This window comes from Branchiostoma belcheri, unplaced genomic scaffold (assembly GCF_001625305.1).
Source record: "Branchiostoma belcheri isolate BF01 breed outbred unplaced genomic scaffold, Haploidv18h27 scaffold13, whole genome shotgun sequence".
Classification (NCBI taxonomy): Eukaryota; Metazoa; Chordata; class Leptocardii; order Amphioxiformes; family Branchiostomatidae; genus Branchiostoma; species Branchiostoma belcheri.
The window spans coordinates 2397929-2410931 of NW_017802713.1; the positions used below are offsets into that span (position 1 = coordinate 2397929).

General features: G+C 41.5%; 1 protein-coding gene across 1 annotated transcript; it reads left to right on the plus strand.

Moving 5' to 3' along the window:
• The first annotated feature begins 179 nt into the window (after positions 1-179).
• Positions 180-11149, plus strand: LOC109463695 (slit homolog 3 protein-like). The gene is made up of 5 exons (XM_019760546.1): positions 180-184; positions 2249-2345; positions 5819-6487; positions 9744-10886; positions 11102-11149. Exons 1-5 carry the CDS (start codon positions 180-182, stop codon positions 11147-11149), a joined length of 1962 nt encoding a protein of 653 aa, XP_019616105.1.
• Positions 11150-13003: the final 1854 nt, after the last annotated feature.

Below are 13003 nucleotides of genomic sequence, written 5' to 3' on the forward strand. Positions count from 1 at the left end.
GGGGGAGGAAGAGAGGAGAGGAGAGAGAGAAAGGGGAGAGAGAGATGTGAAATTCTTACTACAAGTGGAGTTTTTGTTGCGTGCTCGGTTTGGCTGTCCTATAGGACCGGAAGTGACGCAACACCGCCGGAGAGAACACTCTGGAGAGAACCAGTTCTGTCAGGAAGGTGACTAGAACGATGACGTAAGGAGACATGTCCGCAGGCAAGGTCATCTCTGGTCTTCTTCTCCTTCAGAACTACTGAACACAGAACACTTTTAGTGAATTTGGCGAAACGGATGAAAGGAATATAATGATAATAATGACAATGATAAATTGTTTATTGGTCAATCATTACCCGTGCAATCACAGCCTTTTATAATCACTGAGCTGATGCAGAGTTTACAATCACATAATACACATGATACATATAACATGTTTACTCCACACACTTTTGTGGAACTGTCACAAGGGTCTGTGCGGTTGCCATTCGGTGCCACAATTGCAAGGTGACCTCAATACGGCTATCCCCAGCTAGGTACACCTGGGTGCCTTTCCCAAGGGCACAACGTCGGGGATGTTTAAACTATGAAAGAGACAGTTTTCAGGAAACGTGAATCGTAAAAAAGGGACACTACAATTATTTTAAACAAACAACCTTGATAACCTTGCATATCTAAAAGCCGTGCCCTATTTACTGACTGTCTGTTATTCCGTTTTTTCCTGCCAATTAAGAACCATTACGTTCCACTTTTCCTCAATTAAGACTGATTTAATGATTCTCTGATTCCCTTGAAATTTAACCACAACTTATCTTTCACTGTATATACATGTAGTGAGATTATATCACTTGTTTTACATTTGTTTGTGCATCAAACCCACGCATAAGTCACAAGTAGTGTGTGACAACATGCAATGTATATATATAGGACCAACTTGAAGTGGTTTTGCTCATGTTAGTTACTTATAGGGCCTGAATTTTCCTGTCCTGAATAGCAAAGAGTATTCATGTACGTATACTAAGAAATAGATATTCAAACATGCACAGTAGTAACAACGTTGACCTACCTTGGTACCTGTCAGCTTTGAGTAAGAAAATGTCGCACCTTCAAACTTCGCAACAACACCGACCTAGCACCAGTCTCGTTAGCTTTGGTTAAAAGATTGAAGTAGGTGTACCTAAAATACAAGCTCAAAATGCAATGTATATGGTTGTACATGTGACGTGACTTACTTCAACCGTGCTCTTGTATAAGCGCTGAAGCCTCGTCAGTTTGTTGTTTGTCGTAAATCAACCTTTAACCTGTTCAAATCCCTAAAACCAGTTGGACAGGTATCACAAATGCTCTATAATATTTAGGTACCTCGGGGCATATCGTATTAGCTACCACTTCGACCCGGGTTGAAAATTGACATACTAGTAACTCGGCAATGCAAATTTTAAAATGTCTCAACTTTGCAGGGAAGTAAGTAAAAGTAATGTTGTTATATCTTTATTAAAATGATAATGCCATTTTATTATGTCATTTACTGGTAATGCACGAATACTGAAAACACAACGATAAAGGTAGAATTAGAAGGAAGATAGGCTGATGAGTGGTTGACAAATGTGTCCCATCCGGGGCGACTCTCTTGGAAATCGCGGCGATTGGAACCGGCACACAACGGGCACTTTCCACCTCTCTTATGCTTATGTCACATTTGAAACGGCGCCCGTTCGGCATGTCCTCGGTGTAGACGCCGGCCGGCGTCATGACGCCGAGCGTGCGCCGACTGCCAGGGTCACAATTAAATGTTCCTTTACGGCTCCCTGTCGGGGCCTGGTTGTGCTCCGGTCGGCGTTGAGGCGCCTTGTAATTAATATTCATAAACTTTTGGTCCCCTTGGCGGCTTGTTTCTGTCAGGGACCCATCCGGTGCCCGGTCAGTCTCCCGTCTTGACCCGTGCGGCGTGTGGTAGGGTGCCGACCGGCTCTTACAGTTCGGCCGGGCAGCTGCCAGGTCCCTGGCGGGGTCCAGGGGGATCCCGACCGGCTCCTGTCGTGTACGGACACTGATGACGGAGCTTTGTCGCGAACATCACTGATGTTTCACGACCTCCTACAACGTGTAGGCCCATCCATCGAGAAAAGTCCAGAGCAAGTGCTTTTTTTGTGAATGCCTTCTACTTCTTGACACATTTCAATGTATCCATAATGATTTATGATAACAGAAAATTTAGATATTACAGTCCAGTCTGTATGTAACACTTCTGTTTTATCCTATGCAGTGCTAAACAGCCCTTGTCAGCAGGCCTAAAACTCGCCATTACCCCACGCTTCCTGGCGACCGGGAACAGCTACCGATCCCTGGAGTTTGCCTTCAGGGTAGCCCACATGGAACACAATATCACTGTTAATTCCTGAAGTACATGTATGCCGGGCTATCGTCTCGGCTGTTTTCCGGCTTGCCCTTCGGCATTCCGACACACAAGTGCACGGTGTAACACACGCGTGTTGAACTGTCCGACGTAGTCTGAACAAGGAGTTTACATATGTCCCATAGTATAGCGTTTCGTAGCATTTGTATGTAGAATTTTAACATTCCTGGCAAGTAACTTAGTATACACTGTTTAGTAGCCATAGAACATGTTTAGTATAATTAGGTACAACTGCTCACTGTACCCTTCATGTGTATAGTCTAGCGTAATGTAGAATGTACATGTAGAGTCGAAATATTCTCTAGCCAGTAGCTATTTATAATACTCTGTCAGATACAATGTCCGTTGACCATATATATAGCATTATGTTAGACACATACCAACTAGTAATCTTATTATTTGCCATACATTGTACCCGTGACAATCGTTGTGCAATAAACTTTGACTTGACTTGACTATAACCCCATTTTCCTTACCACCTTATGCACTTATCAGCACATGTGACGTCATAATCTTAGGCAGGTGCCTGTTCGGCCGCCCGACGGGTTTCGGGCAGTGAGGTTATGGCGTCGCTTCGGCGTATTTTGCCGAACGGGGCCCGAAGTGTTTTTAACTCTGAGTTAAAATCGATTCGGCGACCGCGCGGGGCCAAAAATAGGCCGGCAGCCGTCGGGAAGCCCGCCGGTCTCCGTCCAGGTCCCGTTCGGTAGTGCCAAAAAACACGCCGAACACGCGCCGAGCGGGCCCCTTTCTTGAATTGTGACCTAAGCATAAGGGAATGAATGGACAGGCCTGTTGTTCTTCGTGTTCAGCCTGTTTTCTTAATATGACCCTGAAAGGACTTTTTAACTGCAAAAGTCCGAGTCAACTGCATGGGCGAAATCTGTCCACTGTGTCCACCCAGCTGACCGACTGTGGAACGACCCACCAAGCCGAGACCAAACTACAGATCTAGAGCACAGAAGGTGTCACTTTTCTCATCAGTGGTTCGCGAACCAACACCACACAGACGAAGTTGTTAATGACGGAAGCAAACATAAAGCATTGCCACAATGACAACAGCTCAGTAAGGATACCGACAAGTGATTCACCGGTAACGACAAATGCATCTACAACTGGTACAACTTTGCACGGGAAAGAGGAGAATAGTCACAAATACATCGCTATTTTCATTCTTGAAAAGTGTATAAGCGTGGCTTTTATTATCTGCCTCGTAAGACTCATGATAAAGAAAAAGTTGTGCTATAATTCCCGAGAAGATGCTGGCATTGGTGCAGATCGCCATGCCATCCACTTACATCAGATCGTGCCACCGATAGAAAACAATGTGTGCAACGCAACTGTTGCAGAAGGTTCGAACCCCAGACAACCTGTCGCACATCAGATTGCATTGCCGATTGAGAACACCGTGAACCAGTGCACCTCTACACAAGGCATGGATGATGAAGATTCGGTTCCCCCGGGTGAAAACCAGAGTACACCATCACCAGAAAACTCCGAAAACCACTCTTCCGTAGAGCTGTATCACGAAACTGTGGCCGTCTCGGGACAGTGTGTGGAAGTTGACCGTACACAAACTGCAGCATCTACCATATATACGTGTACGGAACCAACAATGAGCTCTACAAACTACATATACAACACTTCTGCAGAAGTTGTGAATCACGGACATCATGATGATAATGAGAATATAATATTGGAGTAGGCAGTTGAAAAGCAGCTGTTTTATCATTCAGTTCGTGGATTTGCTCAAGTTCAATGTTTAGTTGATCGTCTGGCTTGGTTTACTTAGTATGCTTTCATTTACTTTTGTTACACATCTTAGTATCTTGGTTTAGTATCCTGGTTCAATTTGTACAAATATCTACTTGATTTATGTACTAAAGTAAACTTGTACATTAGATGGCATTTAATGAAATTCTTGTCCAATTCATCATAACATCTTGACTTTTGTTCTTTAAGATACTTGATTATTAGTGGAATGGAAAAATAAACAGAAAAAAATAAAATTTGCACAGTCGCGGCAATTTCCAGTGTCTTTGTCATTTATGTTGATCATCAGTTCAATCTAGAGAAATTGATCGAATTGATTTCAGAAAAGACAAATATTACTTAGGTAGGCTTTAAATAGAAAGAGGGGAAATCTCTGTTTTATCTGTGTCTGTGCCCAGAGGCAGGGTTTCTTTTTTTAAAATTTCAGCTTTCATACCAATAGAATGTCATGATCAGTTGACGCCAGTCATACTCTCACGTTTTGTTATCAGAAAACCAATCTACAAACACCATGTTTTTCTCACTTCGAGACGAATTGGTCTGGGAGTTGAAATGTCAAACACAATTTGTAAAAGAAGAGAAGGGAAATAACTTTTTCCCGGCTTTACTCCATATGCATGTGAATGGACACAATCTATGATAAAGTCATTAAATGCGATTCTTGTCTAATTCATTATAGCAACTGGACCTTTGCTCTAGGATATCTGATTAGTAGTTGAATGGAAATATCAACAGCAAAAAAAAAAAAAAAATACTTTACAGATGCTGCAATTACCAAAGTCTTTGTCTTTTATGCTGATCAGATCAAAATAAAGAAAATGACCGAGTTGATGTTAGAAAAGAGACATAGTATTTGGGTAAGGTTTTTAGTAGGAACATTGGGTGCATTTGCGATTTATCTGACAGTGTGTCTGAGTCCCGAAGCAGTGTCACTTTTTCAATTTCAGCTTTCATGCCAATAGAATGTCAGTTGACGCCATGTCATACTCTCACGTAACGTTATCAGAGAACCAATCTACAAACACAATGTTTTTCTCACTTCAAAACAAAATAGTCTGGGAGTTTTAAAATGTCAGACAATGTTTGTAGAAGAAGAACGAGAAAATGGAAATTACTTCTTTGCCTGTGCTTTACTTAATATACATATATTTTTGTGAACCCGTATGTGGTTCGTTGTTCATGTTGCCATGACAACAGACGATAGCATATGTATGTATTCTGATGTTCACGGTTTTGATTTAAGTAGAAGACATTAGACTTTTCACAACAGTTTCTTGTTCTGTTCAATGCATGCGATCCATCTGGACAGCGAAGTACGGTACCTGTTTTACTAGCATGATACGTAGGTAAACGTTGGCTTGTTTTGCTTTCACAGAGAGATCACGGCTATTAGGAACTGTTCCAATGCTACAGTTATGATAACATTATAGGGATTTATTGTAAGTAAATGTGAGCAAATTTTAATGTTTATTAGGTTGTAGGCTTCGTTGGCAAACGATAAAAACACAGGCACTTAGTGCTTTGCCAAACAAAAGAGACATGAAATTAAGTGCAGTGTCTTTGCTCGTTACCTTGGGATTTCTGTGGACAGGATGCTTTTGTTTACCGGATAAATGTAAAGTAAAGAAGTATTTTTCTATCACTAAGGTTGACTGTAATAACCTAGGTCTCGTGGCGGTGCCTGTCGATATACCGTCCAATGCTGCACGGTTTGATATCGCGCACAACAACATCAGAAACGTTACGTACCTGCCGCCACTGCCGAAACTGATAACACTGGACCTTCGCAATAATTCCATTGAAACTGTATCCTGGATGGCTCTAACTTTGCCAGCTTTAAACATACTTTTACTACAAGGGAACCAACTGAAGTATGTAAAGATCGGCGTCGTGCTTGCGCATCTCCCGAAGCTGGTTTATATAAATCTAAGTATGAACAAACTTGTATCATTCTCTCAATACGAACTGGAATGGCCACCGTTGTTCACAGTAGCAATTTCCAAAAACCCCTTTCACTGTGACTGTGACCTGTCCTGGCTGATTATCAAGATGACGTGTTTAAAAGCCTGTAAGGGGGACCAACGAAAGGAGTGTTGTTCTTCATGTTCAGCCTGTTTTCTTCATATGCCTCGCAACGGAATGTTTTACTGCTCAAGTCCGACTCAGCTGCGAGGGCGCCATTTGTCCACTGTGTCCACCGAGCTGACGCACTGTGGAACGACCCACATCAACGGTTCGGGAACCTGTGCCACACAGACGCACTGGTTGTTCATGACGAAATCAAACATAAAGCATTCCTACGAGAACGACAGCTCAGTAACGATACCAAAGAGTGAATCACCGGTAACGACCAGTGCTTCTACAACTGGTAAATCTTCTAACACGAAAGAGGAAAATAGTCACAAATACATCACTATTACTGTGATTGTAACGTGCCTGACCGTTGCCTTTCTCGCCTGCTCTGTACTGCTCACGATAAAGAAAAGGCTGTGCTGCAAGTGGCACAATCGCCGAGAAGCTGCAGGCATTGGAGCAGATCGCCATGCCATCCAATCACATCAGATCGTGCCACCGATAGAAAACAATGTGTGCAACGAAACTGTTGCAGAAGGTTCGAACCCCAGACAGCCAGTTGCACATCAGATTGCATTACCGATTGAGAACACCGTGAACCAGCTGCAGTGCACCTCTACACAAGGCATGGATGATGAAGATTCGGTTCCCCCGGGTGAAAACCAGAGTACACCATCACCAGAAAACTCCGAAAACCACTCTGCCGTAGAGCTGTATCACGAAACTGTGGCCGTCTCGGGACAGTGTGTGGAAGTTGACCGTACACAAACTGCAGCATCTACCATATATACGTGTACGGAACCGACAGCAAGCTCTACAAACTACATGTACAACACTTCTGCAGAAGTTGTGAATCACGGACATCGTGATGGTAATGAGAATAATGAACAAATGGAGTAGGCAGTTGAAAGCACCTGTTTTATCATTCAGTTCGTGGATTTGCTCAAGTTCATTCTTTAGTTGATCGTCTGGCTTGGTTTACTTAGAATGCTTTCATTACCTTCGCCAAGAAGGTTATGTTTTCAGGGGCGTTCGTGTATGTGTGTGTGTGTGTGTGTGTCTGTCTGTCTGTCTGTCTGTCAACACGATAACTTGAGAAGGACTTAATGGATTGTCTTGATACTTGGTAGATGGGTAGGTCTTGATGAGACCTCAAAATGATTAGATTTTGGACCCCCTAGCGGCTTGTTATGGTACTGCAGCTGAACTTCCGGTTTTGATATCTCAAGATCCAGACATGCTATGGTGATGAAATTTGGATGGTAGGTAGCTCTTGTGCTGGGGAAGAAGTGACGTGAGTTTGGGCCCCCTAGTTGCTTGCTCTAGAACTGCAGGGGGGTTTAAAGGACAAATGTTTAAAAGAGGATAACTCAAGAACCGATTGATGGATCATCGTGATTTTTGGTATTTAGGTAGCTTAAGTGATGCTTGACATATTGATATTACAATTATGCGAATATTGATGTAATTTGCATAATTAATGAGGAAATTCTATAAATCAGCTGCATTCCATGATAGGAAGTTCAAGCTTGTAACATATGTTATTAAGAACGAGAAAAACACAGGCAAATATTGATTATGCAAATGAAGACTTAATTTGCATAATTAATGAGAAAATGTTATAATTGCGTAGTGGTAACTGCCTGGAATTTCATACTTGGGGTGTTTGAAAGTTAAGTGAAGGTGAACATAATTAAACATAACTTATTCAAATAAGGACCACATTTGCATAATTTATGAGAAAATGGCATTCTTTGTTAAGATAAGACTGTCTTTTGGTGGAGAATATGATCAACAGACTGATGTAATTCATGCAATTGAGGATCCTATTTGCATAATCAAGGTGATTAGTATATTTCTTATTCATAAAGGCTAACATCATTTGGCGAAGGTATGAGATCGTGGAACTCTAGTTTACTTTTGTTACACATTTTAGTATCTTGGTTCAATTTGTACAAATATCTACTTGATTCATGTACTAAAGTAAACTTGTACATTAGATGGCATTGAATGAAATTCTTGTGCACTTCTTTTTAACATCTTGACTTTTGTTCTTTAAGATATCTGATTATTAGTGGAATGGAAAAATAAACAGAAAAAATAAACTTTGCATAGTTGCGGCAATTTCAGTGTCTGTCATTTATGTTGATCATCAGTTCAATCTAGAGAAATTGATCGAATTGATTTCAGAAAAGACAAATATTACTTAGGTAGGCTTTAAGTAGAAAGAGGGGAAATTTCTGTTTTATCTGTGTCTGTGCCCAGAGGCAGGGTTTCTTTTTTAAATTTAGGCTTTTATACCAATAGAATGTCAGTTGAGGCCATGTCATACTCTCACGTTTCGTTATCAGAGAACCAATCTACAAACACCATGTTTTTCTCACTTCGAGACGAATTGGTCTGGGACTTGAAATGTCAGACACAATTTGTAAAAGAAGAGAAGGGAAATAACTTTTTGTCTGGCTTTACTCTATATGCATGTGAATGGACACAATCTATGATAGACATTAAATGCGATTCTTGTCTAATTCATTATAGTAACTGGACCTTTGCTCTAAGGATATCTGATTAGTAGTTGAATGGAAATATTAACAGCAAAAAATACTTTACAGATGTTGCAATTACCAAAGTCTTCGTCTTTTATGTTGATCAGATCAAAATAAAGAAAATGACTGAGTTGATGTTAGAAAAGAGACATCGATAGCATTTGGGTAAGGTTTTTAGTAAGAACATTGGGTGAATTTGCGTTTTATCTGACAGTGTGTCTGAGTCCCGAAGCAGTATCACTTTTTCAATTTCAGCTTTTATACCAATAGAATGTCAGTTGACGCCATGTCATACTCTCACGTAACGTTATCAGAGAACCAATCTACAAACACCATGTTTTTCTCACTTAAAAACAAAATGGTCTGGGAGTTTTAAAATGTCAGACAATGTTTCTAGAAGAACAGAGAAAATGGAAATAACTTCTTTGCCTGTGCTTTACTTAATATACATATACTTTTGTGAACCCGTTTGTGGTTCGTTGTTCATGTTGCCATGACAACAGACGATAGCATATGTATGTATTCTGATGTTCACGGTTTTGCTTTAAGTAGAAGACATTAGACTTTTCACAACAGTTTCTTGTTCTGTTCAATGCATGCGATCCATCTGGACAGCGAAGTACAGTACCTGTTTTACTAGCATGATACGTAGGTAAACGTTGTCTTGTTTTGCTTTCACAGAGAGATCACGGCTATTAGGAACTGTTCCAATGCTACAGTTATGATAACATTATAGGGATTTATTGTAAGTAAATGTGAGCAAATTTTAATGTTTATTAGGTTGTAGGCTTCGTTGGCAAACGATAAAAACACAGGCACTAAGTGCTTTGCCAAACAAAAGAGACATGAAATTAAGTGCAGTGACTTTGCTCGTTACCCTGGGATTTCTGTGGACAGGATGCTTTTGTTTACCGGATAAATGTAAAGTAAAGAAGTATTTTTCTATCACTAAGGTTGACTGTAATAAGCTAGGTCTCGTGGCGGTGCCTGTCGATATACCGTCCGACGCTGGGCGGTTTTATATCGCGCACAACAACATCAGAAACGTTACGTACCTGCCGCCACTGCCGAAACTGATAACACTGGACCTTCGCAATAATTCCATTGAAACTGTATCCTGGATGGCTCTAACTTTGCCAGCTTTAAACTTACTTCTTCTACAAGGGAACCAACTGAAGTATGTAAAGATCGACGTCGTGCTTGCGCATCTCCCGAAGCTGATTTATATAAATCTAAGTATGAACAAACTTGTATCATTCTCTCAATACGAACTGGAATGGCCACCGATGTTCACAGTAGCAATTTCCAACAACCCATTTCACTGTGACTGTGAGCTGTCCTGGCTGATTATCAAGATGACGTGTTTAAAAGCCTGTAAGGGGGACCAACGAAAGGACCGTTGTTCTTCATGTTCAGCCTGCTTTCTTCATATGCCTCGCAACGGAATGTTTAACTGCTCAAGTCCGAGTCAGCTGCGTGGGCGCCATTTGTCCACTGTGTCCGCCGAGCTGACGCACTGTGGAACGACCCACATCAATGGTTCGGGAACCTGTGCCACACAGACGCACTGGTTGTTCATGACGAAATCAAACATAAAGCATTCCTACGAGAACGACAGCTCAGTAACGATACCAAAGAGTGAATCACTGGTAACGACCAGTGCTTCTACAACTGGTAAATCTTCTAACACGAAAGAGGAAAATAGTCACAAATACATCACTGTGATTGTAGCGTGCCTGACCGTTGCCTTTCTCGCCTGCTCTGTACTGCTCACGATAAAGAAAAGGCTGTGCTGCAAGTGGCACAATCGCCGAGAAGCTGCAGGCATTGGAGCAGATCGCCATGCCATCAACTCACATCAGATCGTGCCACCGATAGAAAGCAATGTGTGCAACGAAACTGTTGTTGCAGAAGGTTCGAATCCCAGACAGCCAGTTGCACATCAGATTGCATTACCGATTGAGAACACCGTGAACCAGTGCACCTCTACACAAGGCATGGATGATGAAGATTCGGTTCCCCCGGGTGAAAACCAGAGTACACCATCACCAGAAACCAACACCATCACTATGACCGTCTCGGAACAGTGTGTGGAAGTTGACCGTACACAAACTGCAGCATCTACCATATATACATGTACGAAACCAACAATGAGCTCTACAAACTACATGTACAACACTTCTGCAGAAGTTGTGAATCACGGACATATAGAATAATTGGAGTAGGCAGTTGAAAGCACCTGTTTTATCATTCAGTTCGTGGATTTGCTCAAGTTCAATGTTTAGTTGATGACCTGGCCTCGTTTACATAGTATGATTTCATGGGTGTCACCAAAGGAGCCATCGCGTTTCTGAAGTGAAACTGCCGGTAAGGTTTTCCTGATGAAAGAAGACAGTACAAGACATATCTTTAGTATTTACATGCATGAACCAAATTTTTAAGACTTTCCAAAACAATATTATCCCATTATTTTACTCACATTTTTACTTGACCTTACCCAAAATACACAAAAGAATGTACTAGGTATGTTTGTAAGAAAACATATTTGTTCAAATGAAAATTCAATACATAATTAAGTGAAAACTAATTCTTCGCGGCTGTTTTCAGTTCAAACATGACTGGAAACACACAAAAGACTTCCAGTCAAAAATGAATATTCTACAGCGTTGAGGGGTTTGGAAGCAGACGCGTTGTCATACTTTCAGGTACTGTAATCAACCAACCCATCAGCCCCTCACGTCGGGTGAGTATGTCTACCTGGCGCACATGTCTAGCCCGTATGTTGTTTCGTTACGTATGCATGGATGCCACGTCACTGCCTTTGCTTAAAATAGAAGACAGTCAAATCAACGGTCTCATATTAGCTTCTTCTCCAGCACGATTCACCGGGACAGGAAAGTACATTATTTTGCTGTTTCACTGAAATAATACCCATCGATCAAAAACTTTGTATTTCTGTTTAGTACTGTCTTAATATTAAGTACATAAATCAGGAAGCCACAAGGTGTGCTGTCCTAATGCTAAAATTATAATAATATTTAATGTCTATCATCAGCCTGTAGGCTTTGTTTTCAAACGCTGAAGACCGTAGGGGTGAAACGCTTTGAAATTCAAAGTCTGCCAAAGGAAACACAAAACCATGAAAGTAAGTACACGGTCTTTTCTCGTTACGCTGGGACTTCTGTGTACAGGATGTTTTTGTTTACCGGATAAATGTAAAGTAAGGGAGGATATTTACCTCTCTACGGTGTTAGTTGACTGTAATAACCTAGGTCTCGTGGCGGTGCCTGGCGATATACCGCCCAACGCTGCACAGTTTGATATCGCGTTCAACAAATTAAGAAACGTTACGTACCTGCCGCCACTGTCACAACTAAGAACACTGGACCTGAGCTATAATTCTATTGAAAGTGTATCCTGGATGTCTCTGCAGACTTTGCCAGCTTTAAGATATCTTGAGATACAAGGGAACCAACTGAAGTACGTACAGCTCGACATTGTCATTGCAAACCTCCCAAAGCTGGAATATGTAAATCTAAGTATGAACAAACTTGCATCATTCTCTCAGTACGCTCTGGGAAGGCCACAGGTGATCGAATTAGTAATCAACAATAACCCCTTTCACTGTGACTGTCACCTGTCCTGGCTGATCACGAAGATGGCGTGTTTACAAGCCTGTAAGGGAAAAGACAGACAGGCTTGTTGTTCTTCATGTTCAGTCTGTTTTATTCGTAATAGAAGTCCACACGCACGTTATAACTGCTTAAGTCCGAGTCAACTGCGAGGGCGCCATTTGGCCACTGTGTCCACCCAGCTGAGGGACTGTGGAACGACCCAACAAGCCGAGACCAAACCACAGAGCACAGAAGATGGCACTTTTCTCATCAACGGTTCGGGAACCAACACCACACAGGGCCCATCATTGGAGAAAGAACCGTACACGAACCATAGCTCAGCAAGGGTGTCAACAATTACTACACCTACCATTGCTTCAAAATCTGTAAAGTCTATGAGTAGGCACGAAGAAAAGAATAACCAATACATTGTTGTTTTCATTATTGAAAAATGTATGACAGTAGTTTTTATTTCATGCCTCGTCCGGCTCATAGTGAGGAAAAATTTGTGTTGTAATCGCCGGGAAAATACTAACAAGGACGCAGATCACCACTCTTCTATTAACTTAAATCAGATCGTGCCACCGATAGAAAACATT